This window comes from Epargyreus clarus, unplaced genomic scaffold, assembly GCF_041222505.1.
Source record: "Epargyreus clarus isolate Ecla_fem2 unplaced genomic scaffold, WU_Ecla_fem_2.2 ptg000004l, whole genome shotgun sequence".
Classification (NCBI taxonomy): domain Eukaryota; kingdom Metazoa; phylum Arthropoda; class Insecta; order Lepidoptera; family Hesperiidae; genus Epargyreus; species Epargyreus clarus.
This window is the reverse complement of record NW_027332212.1, coordinates 2,702,379-2,727,289: the sequence shown is the minus strand read 5'-3', so window position 1 is coordinate 2,727,289 and position 24,911 is coordinate 2,702,379. Positions and strand designations below refer to the sequence as shown.

The 24,911-nt window shown below is 34.9% G+C and overlaps 4 protein-coding genes across 5 annotated transcripts in view; 3 read left to right on the top strand and 1 right to left on the bottom strand.

The window, feature by feature from the left end:
• Positions 1-138: 138 nt before the first annotated feature.
• On the top strand, positions 139-7,039 carry LOC140757277 (uncharacterized). Of its 2 annotated transcripts, none has more exons than XM_073092888.1 (11): positions 139-338; positions 518-602; positions 749-819; positions 1,395-1,722; positions 2,318-2,510; positions 2,794-2,870; positions 3,371-3,550; positions 3,895-4,014; positions 4,579-4,710; positions 5,577-5,679; positions 6,136-7,039. In XM_073092888.1, the coding sequence occupies exons 1-11, from the start codon at positions 236-238 to the stop codon at positions 6,313-6,315; spliced, it is 1,572 nt and encodes a 523-aa protein (XP_072948989.1). In that variant the 5' UTR covers positions 139-235; the 3' UTR covers positions 6,316-7,039. The 2 variants fall into 2 exon arrangements, with proteins under 2 accessions (XP_072948989.1, XP_072948991.1); XM_073092890.1 differs by having other exon boundaries at positions 141-338; positions 2,318-2,498.
• A 2-nt stretch (positions 7,040-7,041) lies between these two features.
• Positions 7,042-9,595, bottom strand: Rpn6 (regulatory particle non-ATPase 6). Its single transcript, XM_073092891.1, has one exon. It carries the CDS (start codon positions 9,448-9,450, stop codon positions 8,188-8,190), a length of 1,263 nt encoding a protein of 420 aa, XP_072948992.1. The 5' UTR covers positions 9,451-9,595; the 3' UTR covers positions 7,042-8,187.
• Positions 9,596-9,739: 144 nt separating this feature from the next.
• Positions 9,740-11,966, top strand: LOC140757276 (uncharacterized). Its single transcript, XM_073092887.1, has one exon. It carries the CDS (start codon positions 9,891-9,893, stop codon positions 11,832-11,834), a length of 1,944 nt encoding a protein of 647 aa, XP_072948988.1. The 5' UTR covers positions 9,740-9,890; the 3' UTR covers positions 11,835-11,966.
• Positions 11,967-12,528: 562 nt separating this feature from the next.
• Positions 12,529-24,911, top strand: part of LOC140757275 (uncharacterized) — a 38,060-nt gene continuing 25,677 nt past the window's right edge. The window contains exons 1-2 of the mRNA XM_073092886.1: positions 12,529-13,377; positions 14,973-15,280. Of these exons, the coding sequence (XP_072948987.1) occupies positions 13,029-13,377; positions 14,973-15,280 (657 nt within the window). The 5' untranslated portion in view covers positions 12,529-13,028. The remainder of the gene's footprint in view (positions 13,378-14,972; positions 15,281-24,911) is intronic.

Genomic DNA, 24,911 nt, shown 5'->3' with positions numbered 1-24,911 from the left:
AAGTAATTTAGTACATCAATAAATATTGTCAATTTAATTTACTGTCACTGCCAGACCTGACGTACTGATTACATTCTCTTTGACTGCCAGTGTCAGGCTGTCAGGGCAAAGATATATCAAAGTCAAAGATAAATGCAAAATCTTTGTTCTAAAAATAAATAATTGGCGCTAAAGTTATCTTTAGTTATCTTCTTGGTTTGCTTTAGTACCTTTCCACCGAAACACTGATGCAGTGATGGAAAAAGTGAATATAAATGGATTGTCTTTTACCAAGAAAACAAATACCAAAATTGAAGCTGTAAAAACAGCTATACACCAAACAATATACAACTTTAAGGGTCAGTAAATAAACTTGAAATTATTGTTCTTGTATGTTAATATACTCTAATTGGTATAATGCAAAATGTTGTAGTGTAAGATTGGACATTAGCGGGAAAAAAATTGAGTCACAGTCTTATAGAGGACATTCCTTTTCTAAATCATCAAACATATGGGTAAAAGCAATTTTTTTTTTCAGATCTTATTACTGAAATTGAACAAATCCACTTGGAAAGTGAAAGTTTTAAAAAGCAAATTAATGTCCAAAATGAGAAATGTGAAAGGTTTGTATGTTTTGTGTTGTTTAATAAGCAAGCTCTTAATTAGAGTAGTTAATGACTACTATGAACCAGCCTTATAGAAGATTTAATCTTAATAAAATTCCTTTCAGTTTTCATACTTCATACCTCATGTTTTATTTATTTTGTAGTAAGTGTTGCAGTGGATCAGAAGAGCTGAAAAAGGTTATTGAATCAAAAAACAGCTTATTAGAATTAATTGGTATGTTTTTATTTAATTTATCATCATTAAATTATAGTTCATAGGTTTCTATTAGCTATAATAACTTCATTATCTATATCTAAGCTAATGAACCTTTTCTAGTATAGGAACTTGGGAAGTTTCATGACATAGACGACAGAGAATTCTAGCCTCTGTCACTCTAACACCTTGGGCAAGATATTCATCAACTTATATTATTTTGTAATTTGTGCAGTCTTTGTATATCATGTTATTTAATATGTTCGGGGAGAGAAGTCTATAAATCTCAAGCTTGGTATGTGCAGCATACTGAACCATCCTGGGCATTATCTGAATGGCACCTTTCATTAAAGGCCTCTCTTTTACTGAGATGCCATATCCATATTACTAGCAACTGTATTAATACGAAACATATTGAATCGTGGCCTATATCTCATCTGCAACAGTTTCACCAACTCCCTAATTAGGTAGCAAATAAATATGTCACATGGTTCTATCAATAGGTGTTGATAAAGTGGCCATGACTTCCCACTACTATAGAGGGCCAATGCTAGAACTAGGTACAGTATCATAATAAAGTTATTTTGTCATTATAGCATCAACATTATCAAAACTGAATGAGACACAAAATCTCAGCCTACTTGCTGAACTATTCAAAATAGTGTTTGGGGACTCCAAATCTTTTAACAACAATATTGCAAATATACAAGATATGAACACTAAAAAAGATGTAGAAGAAATGTCTTTAAGTTCTAATGAAGAGTTAATTGATAATGCCTCGATACATGAGCAAGATGATTCTATATCTGAGATAGCAGGCACACCTACTGGCAGGCACAGCCCTATTATACAAACCAAGATACTGAAGTCCTCTACACCCAACAACACAACTTCGAAAGAAAAAAAGAAATGCCCTGAGAATTGGTGAGAATTTTTATATTATTATTGTTTGATATAATTTGGTTTATTCAAATGAGACATATAATTTTATATGTAATGTAAATATGTGATTGGTCTATGTATAATTTGCAAGTTTTTGATACTTGCTAAAAATCTTGTTGAAACATTTATTAAAGATTTAGTAAGATTTACTTCAAATAGTAATCACATGTCTCTAATAAAAGTTATAAGTTCTACTTTCTTAATATTTTATTATTCCAATAGTGCACCTTTGAACTAATAACTAAAGTTTCCAAAATTTAAAACAACAAACATACCATTATTAAGTACATATTATTATTTCTTTATATTCATCTTTTCCTACTATATTACTTTCATAGTCTTATATATGAAATTCTTGTGTCACAATGTTAGTTACTGTACTCCTTCGAAACGGCTTTACCGATTGTCACCAAATTTTTTATGCATATTCAGTAGGTCTGAGAATCGGCTACTATCTATTTTTCATACCCCTAACTGATAAGGGTTGTTCACCTTTAACATTTTTTTATGTATATGGCAACACAATGTTTGCCAGGTCACATTGTCTTATTAAAAAGTGGTGCTTATTTCATCACAGGTCTACCCCAGAGAGAAAATCATATAAACTGACCTACCCAACACCAACCAGAGGCAAAGGTAGTGGCAGGTTAAAACAGCAGCGTCTATGTCTCACTAAAGTGAAGCCTACTAATGTCGTGGACTTGACTACATCGCCAAAGTTTACAGGAGGAAGGAGAACCCAAGAAGAGTGCTTAGTTGTATGTTTGACTGTAAAATCCCTGTTTTTACTGTTTCATTTATATTTGAGTTCTGAAGATTGTTTCACATTATGTTTAACAGAGTTTTAAAATAATCAGTATCTATATTTTATAATTGCTAACAGAACTTTGCCAGACACTGCTGTTTGTTCATTAGTATTTATTTTTCTGCTTGAAATATACTTAAGTATATAAAAATATATGCTCTCTATGTAATCTAGAACATCATGTGCGAATATATTTTCAATGCTTGTGTTCTTCATAGTTTTTTTTTATGTAATATTCCGATTTTCAGACCATCAAGCAAGAAGTAATAGAAAATGACGATACAATATTTCCTTCACCTACTAGTGGTCCAGTATTTCCTATTTTGTAAGTAAATACAACATTTGTTAAATAAATACTTGCCATATTTTTTATAAAAATAAAATGTTTCACTGTTATCATTCCAGTTGTAGGGAGAGGCATAGAGTAGTAGAACTTATAAAGGCACCCAATTCTATAATTGGGTGCCTTCTTCATCTTCAGACTATTCTGCGCGAAGTTTCTAGTCCACTCTGAAGTTTTTAGCGCGCAGGTGTAGGCAGAGAGCCAATGGGGTCGAACACAACTACAAGCATATACCCCGTAGCAACAGTAAGGGTACCCTAACTGCGCTATGTCCCCGTGGGCGAGAGCGGGCAGCGGAGGGTGCCGGGGGGGACCCACGCTATCTTCGTCCTGCTGATATCTACAATTGGCTGTTGCGACGCGACTCGTTTCTGTATTTAGAGCGGATTAGAAGTTTGGCGCGGACTCTATAAAAAAAATACCATCACATATTTTTCCAAAACTTCTGCCAAACTAACTTACTAGACCTACATTTATTGCAGATTCAAATCATTAACAGAAAAGAGCCCTCCAAAGTTCAAAAAGCCACTATCGTTGATACGAGGGAAACTAGAGAAGGCCAAGGAAACAGAGCTGATTGAAAATATCAAACCAGATGTAGACGCTACAAATTTTTCTCACTTGGAGGAATCTGTTGATTTGTTGAAGGGATACAACAATGGGTAAGTACCACCATACTCAATTTAAAGATGCTTCTTTTAATTACGTGAGGCTGTTAGAGAGAGGAAAGGGACGTCGAGCCAAATCTCACATATTTTTTCAGCAAGAAACAGGATAAATTTGTGAGACAACAGTTATGAGTTAAATATATACACAATAATATTACTAATTGTATTTAAGTTAATAATGTTTATTTTCTAGAGAACATTTTATTTATTTCTTTCTTTCCAAATTATTTAACTAAGACTCTAAATTTGATCTGTTACAAATTATGTTTGTGAATAAAAAATATATATAAATTATAATAGTATTGTTGTATAATAATTTAGTTATGTTACGTCTACAGATTAATATCACCAAAGAAATGTAAATCGGAGAAAAAGTCACCGGTCCAGGCCAACGAGAGTATGTCTTTATTGCAACAAGTAAATAATATGGGCGCGATAAACGATAAGCAATGTTATAGGTAAGTTTGAACTTTTTTGGTGTTGATAATAGGGGCACATTGGGGTCAAGGTGACTGTGTATCATGCATGTTTGGTACGTGTAGCTTTTTGACATCTACCAAAATATCTACTTGATAAAACTCTAAGACTGATGTAGTCAACCAGTTACTAACCCACTGCTGAACATGGGTGGGTCTCTTCTAAAATATAGAAGGATTTAGGTCATAGTCACCGCATAAGCCTAGTGCATATTGTGAACCTCACAGACCTTTGAGAACTTTTGAGAACTCTTAGGCATATAATTTTAATTGAGTATTATTATTTTAATGACTTTTATGTAGGTATATTTTTGGGTTACGTGGTGTCCGACTGTGGTACGAATATCGTGGTATCTCTCCGCGGTTTGACTGCGGAAGTACGACCGCCACGCCAAATTCTGTCATATAGCAGCAGTTTAAATTTGTTGTATTTTGTTTTGTAGGGTGTGATGACGAAAGGTTATACTTCTTTCCCACCTACATATTATATTTTATCCATTTTATTATTTGTCGCGACAAATTTACCACTTTTGTTTGTCTTTCCAGTCCCAGCAAGCGACCTCTAGCGGAAAATGTGAACATCAGCAACACACCGTGCGATAGCGACTCAAGCATGTCGATATTACGACGAGATATAAACAATATTAAAATGGAGCCTAAAGACGAGAAACCTAAGAGGTTTGTATTTGTGTCCTTGTGTATATTAAGTAATTGAAGTAAATGTCATGTAATGCGGTAATTAATAATGAGACTATCCAGAACGTACCTATAATCGAAATTTGAAAATGTATAGTAGACAGAAGTAGTGGCAGACTAAGGTCGTCGTAGGCCCAGGGAGGAAAGTGGAATGGAGGCCCCCAAAAGGGTTAAAACTTTATTTGATTTTACAAAATGACAAATGTGTCATAGAATTTGCCTGTAATGCGGTGACCTTTTCTTTCGCATACACATTTCATAGATTGTTTGATTCTCACGACCTTTTATTAACAACTGTGTTAGGAGGCCCCCCAGGATTGGAGGCCTAGGGCGGACCCCAGTTAAGCCGCTTTTTGTTAAAAAACATGGGATAGATCGATTATTAATAACGCGCGTAAGTGATCTTCGCAACTCGTTCAGTGGACTTAGCAGAAACTAACATAGTAATATATGAATGATGCTAGGACATTAGGCGAACACTTCAAGTAGGTACACTAAAACTAATAAGAAGACACCTTTATTTACACCAAAGATTTTTAAATTACATTATATTATATTGCTTATCTAAAGCCACCACACAACATATTTGTATACACGGTCTGCTTGTATAGTGTTTCAGAGAAACATGCTGCATGACGTCATATAGTATCGTTCATCTCTTTCTAACGCGCATATACTTATGAGAGTGACAGAGACAGTTAATTGGTTTTCTTAACGTCATTAATTACAGAGTTTGCCGTGTTTTGAGTTCAGTGCTCGCGAACTAAGTATTTTTATTATTTCCTACATTCTCAAATTGGATCGTTTTCTCAGCTTAAATAATGCTACTTGTAATCATTGTTATGCAGATCAAAATCAGAGATAATAGGACCTGTATATAAGGAGCCAACGGTTCGGAAAAAAGCTGACAAGAGAGCATTGCCTGGATGGAGCTGTGATGAGTGCAAGCAAGTAAGTATTATATAAGAATATTGATGTCTGTAATATTTTAGATGCTATAGGAAATACAGATTTTATAGGTTGCAAAGGTCACTATATCTGTCTGACATGCATAGGGTTTAATGTATTGTCTATGACCAGGCAGATTTAAAAATAAATTTCTGTCTTATTTCTGGCTGTTTGTGTAGTGTGTGTGTGTGTCTGTGTGTGTATGTAAGTCCATAGTGTATCCATAGCACTAACTACACAGATAATCTTAGTGTGGATTTATTGGTATAAAACCTTCGCCAGTCAATTTAATTGATTAAAACCTATAGGTTGTCAGGATTGTTTAAACTTGTCAATTAATAGTTTACGCATTATTAAGAAAAAAATTGCCAACCCTATGTAAAATGAAAATTATTTATAAGAACAGAAGATTGCAATATCCAAAGCTATTTTTTTAAATATCTTTATCTTTCGTGACAGTTCTACAGCGAGATCTACAAAGACAAACCGGAGATGCTGTTAAAAATGATGAACGAGTGTTCAAAGCACCGCGGCAAAAACAACCCTATACGACCTAAAACCCCGCCCGGCTTCTGGAACCCGCGCTGGGATGTTCCCGAGGGCACAGAGGAGTTTAATAGGCAAAACAACGCTATTTAAGATTAAATATAATCTTTATAATGTCATATGAGCATATAATGGCATATGAGTTATGGGCGGCCGGAGATGACGTCACATTTGTATTTAGTTGTTTATTTGTAAATTTATTTATAAACTCAATTATTGTCTCTAAAATTAATCATTAATTTGTTCATACAATTGTTTTAAAGGTGATTTACAATTTAAAGGTGATATAAGAGATAGAAATATTCCTCACACATTGCTTCAAAGGGACATAAAATGTAAAATTGAAAATATAATGATCAAAGATTATATAATACAAGGGCTCGCCTTCAAAAAATTTATATGTAAATTGTTGGCCCAAAAATTGGCGCCCAGGACAGAGCTAACTGCTAAGCTCTTTATAACTTCATTTATATAATTTTTATTTACGGGTTAAGAGATGAATCAACTGTATTGTTTGGAAACCTGTATAGTTATTGTGTTAACTATGGAGATATACCATCAGCTTATAATACAGTTGGTTTCAGAATCTCATAAGTAAAAATTTAGTCTATACCATTAGTAATATTTTTAATGTTATTACTATATCAATAGACTTAATAAATGGTGCCTTATTTTGTGTAGAAATAGGTTTTATATAAGTATACAAATAATGTTTTTTGATAAATAAGAGAAGATTTGTCACAGAAAAAATACTTTAAAAATGTACTATTAAATGTGTATTAAAGTCAAATAAACCATTTCAGATAAAAAAAAATAAGATGACTTTGTATTGTTTTTATTTAATAAAAAAAAGTTACAAGCATAATTTAAAAATACATTACATTCCATTTTTGTTATTACACACAATAAAAGTAATGTTTTAAAAATTAAATGGGTTTTAATCATTAATCAATTACCTACCTTGTTGCCATTAGTTTAGAAAGATAACTTTAGTGATAAAAAGCAAAGTTGACAGAGTTACATTGTTTAATTAAAAACATTTGCTGTTATTTCAAAGTACAATGATAGTTAGTAAATACAAAACTAAGTAAAGAGAAACTAAAATAAAAGCAAATTCGATTCGGACTTTTTTATTTTTCATGAATTTAAATACAAAGGATGGCATTACAAAGCACTAACAAACATCACATTATTTCAATTTTAGACTAATTACAATTTTGAAGCTTTCTTTTGTTTCACTTAATCATGAGCTCTATCTATCTCTTTTATATACTGTTCCCTATGAATATTTATTGTATATTTCAATCATTGTAATCAAAGTTAACATTTGTAAATTGGAATTTAAAAATGAAAATAGGTTTTAAGACACTTCAATGAACAACATTCCTCTAGCTAAGACCATATATGAAAGGTACTCTGGCTAAAACAAAGATTAAACTGAACATTCGAAAATTTAAGTAAGATAAGTGCTCCAATATTGTCAGTGAGTCATGGATGATGCCAACTGCACTGGAGAAACACAAATATATTATATCCTTTATAAAGAGCAACCATTGCCAACATTCAAAATAATGACTTGCATTAACACATGTGGGTTGAAGGTGAAGTAAACAACATTTTGGAGAACACCTTTTATTCTCGTTAAAACAGAATATAATTTGCACTAGCTTACGTTAAAACTGAAATATGTAAAATCAAAAATTAAGGATTAGTAATTCATCTCAAAGTGCAACATTATTATTTAAACAAATATTACTTTCTTACGGCAATTGATTGGCTCTGATGAGCTATTATATTGAAGTTAAACCTTAACTTAGCTTCAATATCACACAACATCTGGTTCTGTTGAATAAATTTTGCACAACATTGAAAAATAGTTTCATTTACAAACATTTGAACTGAAGATTTAAGGTTATTTTGATATATATTTTATACTTTATTGCTACAACAAATTTACATGGGCTTCTATGAAAGTTTCTTAGCTTTCTGGTAGAGTGTGTCCACAACCTTGCTCATATGATGGATAGTTTCCAAAACAGTCTCATAGGTTTTCTCCAGGGGGGATTCATCGAACACTATAAGCACACCTTCTCCTTGATCCAGGATTCCATTGAGTTTTTTGTCAAGTATCATCTGAGATAGTTTCTTCTCTACTTGTACTACGGGAAGACGGATGGAACGAGCCACGTGGTCCACTTGAACCCGCATGTATGGCTCTACTATACGACATAAGTTTTGTTCCAACATCGTATCATACAAGGCCCCGAGATGAGCACGAACAACTGCATCCTCTTCTAATTCCCTTTTGTAAGTCTTTAACGCGGCCTGGAAGTCAGCCAATGATCTCTTATGGGACGCAGTAGCTACGGCCCTCATTGCTTCTAATTCTTTGCCTGCATATTTCAGAGCGGCCTTGCTGCCACAAATTGTGCCCACCTCTTCTGCTTGATTGAGCATAATTTTAGACAACAACATGTACTTCAGAGCTGTTAATGCTTTTGGACTGTCGGCACCATCATAACCTTCAAATGCTTCATAGAAGTATGAGTAGGCAGTTTTGAAGTCCCTTTCGTCGGCAGCGTGTAAGATACCTGACTGCAGATCGAGGGCGGCTTGCATTTTCGGAGGGCAGTAGATTGCGTTCGCGGTAGTTCTAGCTGACGTCAACGAGGCCCGGGCTTTAGGTAAATTGCTAAGTGCATGGTACGTTTTACTCTCTAAAAGTAGGACCTCAACAAGTAAATTTTTGTCATCTAACTTTTTCAACTCCCTTAACAAGGCGGTAGCTAAATCTAACGCTTCTGTATACATACCAGTGTCGAAGTACAGCGCGATGAGCCTGGCCTCCAGCGACTGCCTGAGGAAGGTGCGCCGCTCCTCCTTGGCCCATTCTATGCACTCCGTGCACAGCTGCACCTCTATACCGATCCCCGCTTCCAAATCCAAGAAGAAATCGACGAGCGAACGTACCAATTTCGCAGCTTTTGCCTTGCTGATCAAACTGAGGAACGGTCTGGTCGCCTTTATTAACTCTGCCAGTTCCTTTGCTTTTCCCTCCTTCTTATACTTCTCGCCGAGGTTCAGAATACCCTGCTCCTTGGCCCTTATATTTTCTTCGTCATCTTCGGGCACCTCACCAGTGCTAACCATTTTGTCGGTCATGCGGACGTCTTCGTCTCTGTTGGACGACGAGATGCGCGACCTCTCGAATAACATTGCACCGGCCATAATGTATATTTATCACTAAAAACACGTACTATAAAACCGCACTACAACGACTACTCTTTTTCTTTGTAATTTTGTATAATCGCAAAGTCATCGACGACCTTTTCGGAAACAAATCGTAGACGCGTACAGTGTTGCCGTTATTCAAAACGGTAAAAACTCCTATTCTTCCACGACACAGATTTTCCTAAATTGTATAATCTATGATTTTTTAAAATCTGCCAAGCCATATACTATTTTATTTAATATAATTTTTTACAAACTCTTTCGTATTAAGTTGTACATAGTTATTCATAAAAAATATAAACTCATTAAAAGTGTCAAAATATGAAAATTTATGTCAATCGTAAATTAAAAATCTCATCCGTATGAAGGTACTGTTTAAAATATTTATTTTAAGTGTGTTTTTTTCCTTATTATAGTGAAGGTATAAAATTTCTAAAATGATTGGTAGACAATCATTTAAAACTATGGTTAATAAAACAGCAAACGCAGATTTTTTGTTTGATTTGTCTAAAGAAGTCAAACATTTTTATGAAACTTCTGTAATATTCGTTACTCACAAAGATTACTCTGATACTATATTTAATGTTATGTGCGACGTGTTTTCGGCACTTCGAGGCGATTCAAAAGCGCAAGTAATAGACCTAATCGTTGATTTTCATTTACAATGGCTGTACGTCATTAAAGACATCGAAAATTTCAAAAAGCGCATCAATGATTTACCAAGAGAAGAAATGTTTCAGGCGGTCAGTTATACTATAGACGCAATGGGCGATCGCTTGAAATATTATCAAAATTATATGTTCAAATATAAACCAGGTTTAACGAATGAAGAACAAGCAAATTTATTGACGGATATGGAAATTGTCGAAGAAATGCATAAAGATGTAACATTATTGCTTTTAGAAAAACTTAAGTGTTATAGAAGTTATGATACTGATACTGAGTTTAAAATAAAAGTAAATGATGACATTGAAGAACTTTTACATTGGGTAGACAAAATATATGATGGCTTAGCTATTCAACTAAGTAAATATTTTAATGTTAATGTACCTCGTCTTTGCGGGGACTTAACTAAAACATTACAACAAATAGTTGACGAACTATGCAATACAAACTCTGCTGTTGCTCAAAAAATGTTAGAAGAATTAAAAGAAAAAGGTAAAGAAATAAGCTCTATGATCAGATGTACTGTAGGTCATAATCTTGAAATGAGCAAAGTTGTTGAAAAAATTAAATTATTAGAAGATCGCATTTTAAGGTTAGAGAGTGAACCGTTGTCGGCGGCTGTGGCAGCTTTAAAGCATAAGAAAGAATATTTAGAAAGAAGACTAGAGTCCCTTGAAAGTCTAAAAACGACCTTAAAGAACATACAAGCTACGACAGATGTTGAACTAGAGCATATTGATGACGAAGAAATATGTTCGTGTCAGGACTTCTTTCAGTTAAGAATTTTTAATCACTTTCTCCCTGCTGAGGAACGAGAGCGCTTAGTGACTGAACTTTGCTACTTGTGGGATTTAGCCGTGTATGGAGATCGCAGTCACAAATCTATTATATCAATATTAAGTGCAGCTGATATGAAAGAAGAATTTACTGACGAGCTTGGAACGTTTTATGTTGATGAATACAGTAGAAAAATTTATAAAAAAGAGGATGACGAAGTTCTATATCAACCTAATGAACGCAATGAACTTGTTCCTTTGTCAGATGATTCGGATCATATTTATTTCTATGATGAATGTGGTCGATACTTTTTGAATCCGAAGACCAGGCAAAGAGTTTATAAAGCTCACGCAACTGCGAGTGAGTACATGATGGATAATTCTGGTGCTTTATTAAAAATTAAAGAAGTCCGCGATGGTATAGAGTATTTTTATGATAACTATGGCCGTTATTACATAAATAGTGAAGGTAAACAGATCTACCGAGATGAAGACGCAGCCAGTGAATATGAAAATGATGGTTTGGGAAATCTTGTTCGAATTCGAAGTCATTTAGATATATTTGAGCCTTGTCCAGATGATGAAAATGTAACCGAAGATTTCAAATATCTTAAGCAGAGTGTCGGACATGCCTTACGAACATGTATTGCGGATGTTATTATCCATCAACCTGCTGACCCAATTAAGTATTTGTCATCATGTCTCATAAAATACAGGCAAAATATTGAGTTAAGGGATAAAAGATCCAGAGAAAAGGAGGAATTAGATATTGAAAGGGAAATAAGAATCGCTGAAGAATGTGCTGCATTAGAAAAATTAGCTATGGAAGCAGCGCTACATGATCAAGGAGGGAGTGAAGCCAGTTATGATTCTAATCTCCTTAAATATACTTCCATGCAGCCGGATGACACAATATCCGCTGGAGTTAGTTCTAAATAACTAACTTTATTTACATTGATAATATATTACTAGTTATATTTTATGTTTTTATGATATTTAAAGGTGGTTTGTGTTTATTTGTTTTAAAATATCAAATTATGTTTGATTTTAATAAAGATTCTTATTACTTCCTTTACTTTGTTTTGTTTTAACGTTTATACAATAACGGACTACTTGTGCAAATTCGTTACAGTTTTCAAAAATAGTATGAGCAGCCCTAACTGATTTACACGCGTGTTACATGGTTTTATCTCCTTGACGCGCAGCAGGCGCATGAGACGTTTACAAGCGGCGGGCACAGTACACCTATACTCCTAATGGAAGCGGCGGGATGGCGCTCTCATACTGTTTCTCAAGATCAGCTGAGTGCCACCAAAATCGGGCGTTGCCTGCGCGACGGATGCCCGCAGTGTGTCCCATGCAAATCGGAGTGGACGCCTGCTTCGTGTAACACTCACTAGTTGTCCTTTATTTTATTTTGATTAATTTAGTTTTCATAAAATGGAATAAAACTGATTTTTAAATACTGTAGCATTTAATTCGTTTCATAAAGTTAGTTAAAATCTAAAACTCGTGTAAAGTACAAGTTTTTATAAAAAGATTCTATAAGGGGTTTAATAAAACAAAGTATTTATAATGATAAAAACTGATATATCGGTACCATAAAAAAGCTACCATTTGTTACCAATTTTTTTCATAGGGCAAGTTTGATGTTGACAGCTGTGGTCGGCCATATTGGCAAATTGTGAATTTGACGAATTTCATTCAACTCAATTGCTTTTGAGATAAGAGAATCAAAAGTACTGTGATTTATTAAAATTATTTGAAATCGTTCAGGCCAAAAACATCAGTAGTCGATGGTAAACGAATTGATTTTATAAGTACTATCACGTGTCACAAACAGAAATGAGGTGATACCAGTTTAAAAACAATTTCTCGTGCCTACGTACTTCCTGCAATGATTAATCTTTTGGGGCAAGGCTCTTCAGTGTTTTATGTAAATTAGCATGGGTCGGTGTGGAGTGACGTATAGACCGTCGAATGTTTTCATCGCCCGGCAGTGTGGACGTGCAGTCGCGGCGTGAGGGTCCGTTGGGGAAGGCATACGCGATTGCTCGTTACTGACGCTAGAATTATTAAATCATCGCTACGTCTGATGGCCTTTTATGTTTGATCGTTTTATAATTGCGAGACATGGCTCCAAGACCCCCGCCGCCTCCCGGGCCTCCACCGCCGCCGGGTCCGCCGCCCCCGCCGATGTTCGGCGGTGCATCGAAGGGCAGCTCATCGAAGGGTGGTGCAGATAACAGAAATGCTCTCTTAAGTTCTATTAGGCAGGGTACAACACTTAAAAAAACGGTTACCGTGGACAAAAGTGGACCATATATTCCTGGGAAAGTGTCAAATGTACAAAGTAGTGCCTCTCCGGTCGGGAATGGGGTGAGGGGTGGTGGTGCAGTGCCGAATGGGGGTGCAGCTCCTGGCCTCGGTGGTCTGTTTGCGGGGGGCATGCCTAAATTGAGGCCTACAGGAAAAGTAGGAGGTGAGTTTGAATTTCGAATTCATATGTTTACAGTATTTTTATAAGTCTAAAAAGTATATTAGATGCTTAAGTTTTGTGAATAATTCATGTACTTCATCTTTGCTGAAATTGTCCATTTGTCTGATTGATAAGGATAATAGGCTCATTATGTGAATGTAATATTTTAATATGTACACCTATAAGTATTGATTAATTTGTCATCATTTCCTTATCATGTTATTGTCAACCTGTTACGATAATGAATTTCTATTATATCATCAAAATCCATTCTATAAATAATTAATTTTACATTAGCCTTTGTTTCGACTATTGTAGTGTATCTAGTATTATATTTAACCCTTATGTTAATACAAAATACTAAATCCTATATTTTTCTATATTAGAATGGCTGATAGCTAAAATTAAATATTGTTATATGTTTATGTTGACCCTTACTTATTTATAGAGTTCCATGTGAGGAAGATAATTGTCTCATTACTGAGTTAGGTATTAAAGGTTTAGTCCACATTATACCACGGTAATTTCAATTGTGTTAATTGTCCATAAACCTTTATGAATGCTAAATAAAAGCCCTAAACATACAGGCTTCCTATCATATTTTCTTTACCAATAAAAAGAGGATAATAAAGGATAATAGAAATGATGAAATAATATATAAGAAATCTACTAAGTAATAAAGAGGAAATGTATGTATTTTTGTAGGAAAGTCATTAAAAAAGATTGTCTGAATATTCGAGTTTTGCCTATAACAAGTTTAAATTGTTACCACTATGTTATCAATGCTTATCAGTTAAGACCCCACTCTAATTGATAAACTAGAAATATTACTCAAATCGATAAACAATAAAAAACTATTATTATGAAGAGTATAATTATTATTGTTTATCAATAAACAATATTCACCCTTGGTATTGAATATCGGCAGAATACCTTGTTTATGTGTTCACATGAGGGGCTTAACCCTTATGTGTTATGTGTGCAGTGATTGAGCACTTATAATGCTTCTTTACTCAACATATTGTAACATAAGAAGTTTTATGAATATAATAAAATATGTTATAGTCATTTGCTTACTACGGTCACTACAGTTTTGAAGACATGTTCTTTTGAACAAGACTTAAGATAAATAGCTTAACTTTTTGCCTCATTTGGTGCTTGTATAGTGGCTGTGCATAAGTGATCCAAGTGAATTTTATACATTAAAACATTGTAAGCTCATAACACTAAGAGCTCTGAAAACTCTTGATCTTTTTGTGTGATAGCTTAATTGGGCTTTTAATGATTATGAGAAAATATACAAATGCAAAGGGTGAATATACATTACAAGGATTCTGTGTAGTTTGAGAAAAAAGTGTAGTTTGTGAGAGCCCCAAGTTTTTATGTTAATACTTTAATATTACTTGATATATTTTTTTGTAGAGAAATAAAATTGATTTAGATCGCATCAATTTTCTTTAAAATTACGTTGGAATTGGTTCAACAAGAATAAAATATTGGGAACATTAAAATATTTATAGGTGACAACAAAAAATACAAGAATTTTGAGAACCACAGGGCTGATATTCTGTTGACTGAAAATGTGCCTTGTTTGCCAGGACCCACGCCGAACGGCCAAGTAAAGACTGATCCACCTCGCTTCCCGCCATCCCAGCATGCGATGCCGCAAAAGTCCCCAGAAAAGACGCGACCGGCGTACCCGCCGTCGCCGTCGCCAAGTCACAACTTCGGCTCGATATCGGCCGCCTTGACCGAAGCGCTAGCGTCCAGGGAGATAGCGAGGGAGCCCCCGAAGGAAGCGCCCAAGGAGCCCCCAGCCAGGCCTTCGGTGCGGCGGCAGCCCAGTGAACTCAGAGCGAGAGGACCCCCTCCACAACCGCCGCCCCAGAAACCTGCTATGCCATTGGTAAGTTTTTCTTATGACATAGTAAACAAGTATGCAGAGGGCTGCAAGAAGGGCCTTGTAATAAGTAGCCCCAGCTGCTGGATATCATATTGCATCGATGATAAATGCGTTCTTACCCCTAAGGACTATTTATAATTGTATCAGTTTTTTTTTCTTACCACACAAAACCAAGTTGCAATTTCATTTGTTTTTCAATTTATGAAAGTTCTAAGGAGTGATAGCATAGGGGTTTAATCTCGGCCTTCCACTCCACAAATCCGGGTTCAAATCCGACGCATGTCTAATTTTTCGGAATGTGCGCATTAAAAATTAATTAACACTTGCCTAATCAAAATGTTTCCACTCGATCAAGAGCTCACTTTTGTTGGTTATTAATATAATCAATCTATCTAATGTTTTGTCTCCTAAAATACTCATTTGACGATTTAAGCTAATAGAAATTGTCTGCTTACGAAGAAGCTTTGGTAAGAAAAAAATAGGTAAAATGACGATGACGGGCGTCAGTTTCGTTTGGGTGCTACTTAGCTCTTACTTAATTTATGATGGCGTTCAAGGAGGACATAAATTTAGGGTGAATACATATCGTATCGTTTAGGGTGAATACTGGAAATGCAAAATTACTAAAGCGCCAAAATACCTAAAGTACGTTTTTATACCGTTAGGTTTTTTTTTTCTCTACAGAATGGTCTAAGTTCATTGCAATCTGAGGATTATTTAAAAAGATAGTGGCGTTGTAGCAGCGACCGTTTTCGTTTTTCACGATCCGTCTGTTTTACTTACACAAAACAAAAATTTATTTATTATTTTTTGTTATTGTCGGTTAACTTTTTTTCCTAACTGCCATATGCTTGTCGAGCTATGACTGGAAACCTAAAATACACAATTCTGTTAATTTATGTCGTTTTAATTTTTTTTGGCTTTCCGCAAATTGTAACGAAAAGGTCGCTTAGTAAATTTACCTTACACATAGGACATAAGGGCTTAGTACTTTTGTCCTTCGAGATTTTTGAGATGATACTATTTTTGTAACACGACGCTACGTTAACTACGCCATTAACTAATACTAGTACTACAATAATTATTCTTAGCTTAAAAACTAAAAACCACGCTAAAATCGCACAAGGAAAATTGTTAATCCTGATTCCTGACGATCCTGATGAGGAGAATGGGATAAAATTATTAAAATCGTGTATTGTCATCGGTTTTTTTATAATTGTTCAAAATTTTAAATTAATCGGACCGTTCGAAGTGGGTAAAAATCTTGTTCAAAGATTCCATTACATAGATACATACATACATACAACCCAAGCTAATAAAAGCGTGTTAAAAACGTTATGTTACATAATTACAGTTACTTATTTAGCATTTATTAAACAATAATTTACGACTCGACAATAGAATTAGTCAAATACTAATGACTAAGACTATGTAATACAAATTAGTCATTTTTCCATTCCTAAATTTTCATGGATGTATTTGATTAGTATTTATGCTTTACTGTACCTGAATATCTTTATGAAGTAAGTCCGTTTGCCTTACGAAGTGGTGAGAGCATTTATATTAAAGCGACACTACATTCGTAAATATAACAATATTAGGCAATATGTCTATTTTATAACGTAGATAAAAATACAAAGATTTTTTTGACTTAGGCATATTTCAATTGGAATACAAAAAACAAAGACTTCTGTTCTTTTTTATTTTGTGGTAGAATCAATAAAACCGACTTTGTGCTTTTGGTTTCCATTGGTTTCTTGTTTTCTGAAAAAAAATCTGCATTCATAACAATTTGTATCTTTTTTCTATAAAAAGCTACGAATATTATGCATCAACTTAAGTATGAACGATCAATCTTTGTCCATGTGGCGTTAAACTAGGTATTTATGATCTCGCCCATACGGCGGTCGATTGGTCAAGTTATTCGCGTGAAGGCGGGCCGTGAATTTTAATCGCTCGCAATGTTACTTTGACGCAAGCACGCAGCCTTTTTTAACCGCAGTTCGATTGTCTATAGTGGTTTGGGTTGCAAAATATTTGTTTGTGTTGGATGAGTCGCATTAAAAACAGTGATAGCCTAGTGGTTAAGAAGCGGCCTCTGGATAGTGGGGTCCAAGGCTCAAATCCCACGCACCTCTGATTTTTCAAAGTTATGTGCGTATTAGAAATTAATTATCACTTGCTTAAAACGGTGAAGGAAAATATTGTGAGGAAACCTGCACCTAACCTAAAAGATTTTGTAAAAAAAATCTCGAAGTTATGTGAAGTCTACCAATACGCACTTTTCCATCGCGGTGGGGTTTGGCCTAATCCTTCTCATTCTGAGACTCATCCTCCTCCTCTCCTCCTTTAATAATGGGTTATTGATGAGTCGCATATATATAGAGATAGCCTATTAAACGAATTATTTTTACACTCATAGCCCCATAATTTTAGTGGGGTAAGGTATTTCGTGTTGTGGGTGCGATGGACAATGGACATACAGTAAACACAATTTAACACACAAAAAATGTAAAACATTTAGATATCTGTCTGGCCGGGAGTTGAAACTGAAACCCAAATTGTTTCAGATCTGTTAACACTAGAAAGACCGCAAAATTTAACTACCTACTAAGACGGCGGGCGGTCAAATGACTGCAAGTACTCATATTCAGAAAATGCTTTATTTGCATAAAAATGCTACTATGAACTTTAATGATTGTAATATAATGCTCATAATTTATACTATTTAACATATCTAATTGCAATTTTTACATTAAAAAGTTTTAATTTCATTACAAGAACCACAAAGTGGCTTTTTACACGAATAACATACTTTATTAGTTTTATTTTTACATTTACTAATATAACATTCTCGCCCTTTTCGGTTCTCTTGGATAATCGGTAAAGAAGATTGAGAAGTTTAAGGCATAGGTTCTACATATAAAGGATCAGAACCGGAAAGTACTGTTTCAATTTCATTATTTCCACTAAGTGCACTCGCCAAATCCAAAATAAATTTTCTCCGTTTTATTTTTATTCCTGTAAATTTCTTATATATAATGTAAGAATTGATTCCTACTAGATCTAAAATGTTAAAAAAATGTTGTACAGCCCTCCATGCATCGGCTACATTTCATTTGAAATTCCTTCTTGCAAATGATGTAGGTCCTGCTTGCTCAGTAATAATATTCTATTAAATTAAATTCGAAAGGGGTACCTGATCTTCTGGGTCAGAGTCTGCACTATCAGAGTTCGAACTAACAGCAGGTAACACAAAGTCATCATCGCTGTCAAGTACTGCAATTTCAGATTCACATTCCGACTGATCATTTGGTAGGTTTTGCAATAAATGAAGTATTTCGTTATTATCTAGTCTTCGAGACATTTTTACACTAATTTATTCACAATATTCTAAATAATACGTACTATATGAAGGCAGTTACTCTAGCGACTGACTAATAAAACATAACCATTCACATGTTTACAAAAACACCCTCATATTACAATTATAATCAATACTTAAGTTACAGCAGTCAAATGACTGTCGCCGTCTTTGTCGGTATATCAGCATTTTAAAAGGTAAATAAAGACCCTGAGAATCTTTTGGTCATGAATTTTTAGGATTCTTTTCATAATAATAAAAGTCACAAATTATCAGTAAACTTAGTCAAAAAGTTTTGGAATAAACAAACTTTTAAATTGAAAATCCGGTCAAATGACTGCTCCCGTCTTTCTAGTGTTAATTAAGTGACTGCTCCGCCACTGGAGGTCTAGGATTCGATTTCTAGGCATTAAATATAATATAAAGTCTCGAACGATTACTTCGAAGTAATATGTAAAGGATGTTACCAATTAATTGTCACATGCTTTAACCATGAAGAACCACAACAGCCATTGGTAAGAAAATGTCTAAATGTGTTCTAATAAACTCGTCAAAGGTCTACATGGTGAACATTTGGCCTGAACTATGGGCAATATCCTTCTCATTCCGAGAAGACACCCCAGTCTATCTGGGAGACACCAAGAAAAACGATAATGATGAGTTAGTCACAATACTTGTACAGTTCATTCATATTGTTCGTAAAAGAAGATATTTTTATCGAATTAAAATCGGCTCTCAATATTCTCGATTTCAAAATAATGTTTACATTGGAGTTTATTTTTGAAAGTTCGTTTTAGTCCGTTCCCGCCCACCCACGTGTTCTCGTAAAGGTAAAAATATACTCCGAAGTGGTGACCACGTGTTACCTTTGCTCCGCCGTGGGAGGGGTCGGTGTGGTAACTTGTTATTTACAGAATTGATGGCAAATAGAAGCGGCAGGGATTATATTATATGATTACCTAGTACCAAATTGATTCAGTAACATCTAGGGTTTTATAGAAGAAGAGTGTGGGATAAAAAACAACTATTTTTTATAATGTAGAAATAGCAAACGGACGAAGCTTGTACGAAACCTTAGATAGTATTGGAGTCCTACTTGAAGGCGGCCGCACATGACCTCCTAACCCTAAGGACTAAATTTGAATGCCTAATATAAATGTCTCTCGTTAACTATATTCTTTTACTCATGCTTACGACGTTATGCGACCACACATACCGTCGTCCACCCCGAGCTGTTCGAGCTCCTACTGTTGCTGCACGCTATCTTGAAAGCTCTCTTTTAGTCGGCTCTTACGACAGGGATTATGCATTAGCATAGTAGTATACTGACCCCGACAGTACAGAAACAAGAAACAACATCTCCTAACACAGCTGTCATCGGGTAGAAACAGATGTGGCGATCGAACCTCTAGTGTGAAATCACGAACAGTTCTGTTTCAAAAATGTATAGTTATTTTTTATTTATATCATTGTTTATTAACGACAGGTCTCCATAAAAATTGCGTAACGTATTTGTAATCGATGTCCGTTCAGCGTTTATATTTGCCTGACCTTGCTACGCTGGCCTGTGTATGCAATCTTTTTCGCAATCTCGCGTTATCGAGAACAACTGTTGTGACCGATTCCGTATCAAAGGGCGGCTTTTGATTTTGTGACCTTTGCAATGGATTTTGTGTGAGATATTATAGCGAGTGTACTATGGGTGGAAATTTAGTTTGTAGGACCCGTCTGCGGTAGACTTCAGGTAGAATTAGTGTTTTGCTTGGAATTAGTCAGTTAGGTTTCCATGGGAAGTACTGAAGATTTATCAGTATCTATTAAATGGATTAAAATAATTTAATTATTTAATGGATTAAAATAATATGTCATGTGTATGGCAGACGTGAGTTTCTGAATATCGTTTGTGGTCCGCTAAAGTATAATATTTTATTATAATGTTATCTAGAATAATTAACATACTCAGACAATTACAATCTAGCCTTAATTATTATCTGTCTGGCAGTATATGGGTAATATTTAATTACATATGTAAATAATTTACCGGCATCAATAAACATACCATTTAACTCTAGGAAATCACAGGAATTGCCGTAAAGTTTCCCATAAAGCCTCACATATATGTAAAGTGTACATTTTCTACGAATTGAACAGTCAATAATAAACATGACGTAGGTATTAGAAGGATTGTTCATTCATATAATTGTATTTACACGCGTCGTAACCGTATCATATGCGTTTTGCAATTATGGTTTCCTTGTTAGCGTTCAAGTACTGCGCCAGATACTCTAGTTTCATATTAACTCGTATAGTCATTACATGTGCTATTTAGTACACATAAATGTACCTACAATGGAACTGCGATCAAATATTTATATAGTGTAAGAGACAGTCCTATTGTTACAAGTGATCTCTAACCACATAATGTTTGGTTGGAAAAAGATAAGCAACCGTTATTAATTAATCAATCTATCCAATATATGCCTACTAAGGTGGTAGAACCCTTTGTGGTTCGACTCCGGCGGCACCACCGCCACACCTATTTCTACCTAATAACAGCAGTGTTAGGCGCTGCTGTGTTCCGGTTTGTAGGATGTGGTAAGGGAGACAGACTTTTCCGAGGCGTTCCAGCTTAGTCCTCAGGGGTAGCGGCGCATCTGTGGCCGACTTCAGGTAGGAATATCAAATCCTATCTGGGGTTGATTACAGATTTCCATGGGCGGCAGTAGCCACTTACCATCAGGTAGACTGCATGCTCGTCTGCTACTCTTATATTATAAATAAAAAAACTAAAGATTGAAGTTTGATAATAACGCGAACATTGTTAAAATCCGATTTTGGAAGTCAAATTAGTCTCTTCAGTTTTTCCTTATATCATAGTTTCGATATGATTGTATTCAAGGCGTGCAGATTTTTTTCTTCAGTATATTTATTATTATTATTAATCCGTAAGTGGACAGCCCTGTTAAATATACTCCAGTCCTATTTCAATTGTGGGAGAGATCAGTATGGGACATGATTTGACCCATGACGACTAAACCAACGAGAATAGAATACGGTGAACTAAAACAAAAATATAAATTATATCGGAACATAGCATTAAACCGTCGATATCTATCGATATCGTATCGCAAACTGACGTGAATCATATTTTATCTTTGTTATTATTATAATAATTTTAGTATCACCTAGTTTTTTATACCAATCCGTGTGCTAAATTATCGAAATTTCGTAAAATGTATAGGGTATGTATCTATTTATTTTTTATGTAGTAAGAGTAGAAAATGAACATGCAAGACTAATGTTAACTTAGGTATCTAAGTAGCACGTGAACGGTTGTAACTAAGTCTGTATTTTTTTTAATTTAATATTATCAAACGAACTTGCAGTCCACGTGATAGTAAGTGGCTATTGTCGCCACAGATAAGATTAAATTCCTACCTGAGATCGCCAACACATGCATTGCTCCTTCTGAGGACTAAGTCACAGTATAAGGATCTATACTTATACTGTGACTAAGTTGAAACATCTCCGTGAAGTACCTACGTCTCCCTTATTACACCCTTCGACCAGAACACTGTTAACCATGGCATACTTCATAGGCTACACAACTTTCCTTTGCCGTTCATTATTTTGAGGCATATATTTTTTTTTCTTTCAAAATAGTAGATTTTTATTTTAATAGTTTCATTTCATGTAGCGATCTGAAGTCTTCTTTCTCATTCATTCTGTACACACTTTATTCACTTTTCTCGTCTGTTTAGAATTGTGCTCAGCTGATTGGCCACTTTATCGTTCGTTACTTCCAGTTTTGCATTATCGTCATTGTTGTTATGATTTTTTAGGCTGTCCTATTTTATATCCATCTATTATTATTATTATTTATTTAATTTCTTATATCATTATTATATTATGAGTTATGACATACTAAAGTTAAAAGTGATGTGAAGTGTGATTATCTGTGTCTGGATTATACTTACTTCATTCTCATGAATGTCCTAAACTGTCTGAGAGCATAACAGTAAAAGTAAAAGTAAGAACTACCTAAGATACCGCACTAAATGAAATTATAAAATAATATTCAGTATGCCATAACAATATCGTATGTAGACTGGATACTGTAAGCCTGGATATGTAGACTAAAAATAAGTTACGAGGGTGCGTTTTTAAGTCCGCGGAATGGCAGGGTTGGAGGGGGGATAGCGGGCTCGTTAAGGGCGGTACGTGTTAAGTGACTCATAAATAGTATAAATATAAAGTTTTATCACAATTGCATCATTAGTTTTAAAACTATCGACAATTAAACAACTCAATCCGGAAGAAAATTGGAAGTATGGAGAAAATCGAGCATCGCGCCGTTATAAAGTTCCTTACCAAGCAAGGAAAGTCTGTGCAATGATTTACAGAGTCCCCGTAAACCGATGACATCTCTTCCATTATGATTAATGGAAGAGATGTCATCGGTTTACGGGGACTCTTGCCCTGGAAAAACGATGTTTTACAAGTGGAACAACCTTTTTAAGCAAGGCAGGGATTCACTTGAAGACGACCCACGACCAGGACGGTCTGTTGAGGTGACCATTCCGGAAACGATAGCGGAAGTCGAAAAATTAGTACTGGAAGATGCTCGGCTAAAGAAGAAACAGCTTGCAGAAATGGTTGGAGTATCGGATACAACCATTTTTAAAATTCTGCATGACCATCTTGGCATGACTAAGGTCAGCGCGCGGTGGGTGCCGAGAATGCTCACGCCGCCTCAGAAACAACAGCGCGTTGAATGTTCCCGTGCGTTTTTGAACCTCTGTGGAGAAGATAAGGATATTGTACTGAATCGAATTGTTACTGGAGATGAAACTTGGGTTCACCATTATGAACCTGAGTCTAAACAAGACTCCATGCAGTGGCATAAAAAGGGTACAGCACCTCCTAAAAAGTTTAAGGTGTCACAATCGGCCGGCAAACTCATGGCGACAGTCTTTTGGGATGCAGAAGGAATTTTGTTAATAGATTACAAAGATAAAGGTGTCTCTATAACCGGAGAATATTACGCAACAATCTTGGAGCGGTTAAAAGAAGCCATCAAAGAAAAAAGACGAGGAAAATTATCCAGAGGTGTCCTGCTGTTGCACGACAATGCGCCCGTACACAAGAGCCGTATTGCACTGGCTGCCCTGCATAAGGTGGGCTTTGATATTTTAAACCACCCACCCTATAGTCCAGACCTGGCTCCCAGCGATTATTATCTCTTTCCAAAAATGAAAAAAGAGCTTCGTGGAAAGAAATTTTCTACAGACGAAGAATTAAAGGACGCAATTTCCTCGTATTTTTCCGACAAGGACAAAACATTTTTTATGAGGGTTTAAATAAGTTAATACAAAGATCTGAAAAATGCATTCGTCTTGCAGGAGAATATGTAGAAAAAGAAAAATAATTTTGACATTTTATTTTCGCTCCTTGTCCCTCATTCCGCGAACTTAAAAACGTACCCTCGTATGTAGACTAGCTTAGTTATATACACCTCCACAGTAATTATAATAATAATATATTTTTCAATATTCCACCATTACGCGTTAGTTCGGAAGTGTGTGTAATTGTTGTGTCGTTAACTGTCTGAAGATTATAGCGGTTCTGGAAATGTCATATTTTTCCAATTACTCGTATTTGTCATTAGAATTATTACTATATTTAACTTGAAAATATTCATTGTCTTTGGATTTTACAAGCAGGACAATACAACATTAACAACAATACGATTATAATTAATTATGAATGCTATGAATCCCTTTAATGTTTTGATCAGGCGAGGAACCATTGCCTTTGCGCAAAATAACTGTAAGGCAAATTAAGTCTACATGACAAACCATAGATGGACAATTTTAATTATTTCTCTCTGTCTCTGACCAAAATATGTATTATAAAAATATATGTAATAGGTTTTTCGGAAAGGGATCAATGATTGGTTTAACTTTTACTATTTCGGTTATCAAAATTGGGAACGTAATATTTCCAGGAAATTGTATTTGTTAATTTGTCATTACTATTTGAATATAAACTGAATTAAAGGTTTCGATTAACTATTTTTGGTCATCAAAATTAGGACAATTAAATAAATAATATTTCTAATTCTCTCTCTAATTTCTCGCTTCTTTATATAGCATGCAGTCTTCACCTGTAACTGTAATGGCACTCACCTATTTTCTCTAATTATTTCACGCTTTGGTAATATCTTTAGTGTACATTATGTTGGTGTTCAATAAATAAATAAATAAATAA

Excerpts from the sequence above, each read along its gene's own strand:
- LOC140757277 (XM_073092888.1), top strand. The coding sequence starts at position 236 with ATGGAAAAAGTGAATATAAATGGATTGTCTTTTACCAAGAAAACAAAT. Across the intron at positions 820-1,394 it reads CAGCTTATTAGAATTAATTG|CATCAACATTATCAAAACTG; the intron begins GTATGTTTTTAT and ends TTGTCATTATAG. Across the intron at positions 5,680-6,135 it reads GCTGTGATGAGTGCAAGCAA|TTCTACAGCGAGATCTACAA; the intron begins GTAAGTATTATA and ends CTTTCGTGACAG.
- Rpn6 (XM_073092891.1), bottom strand. The coding sequence starts at position 9,450 with ATGGCCGGTGCAATGTTATTCGAGAGGTCGCGCATCTCGTCGTCCAAC.
- LOC140757276 (XM_073092887.1), top strand. The coding sequence starts at position 9,891 with ATGATTGGTAGACAATCATTTAAAACTATGGTTAATAAAACAGCAAAC.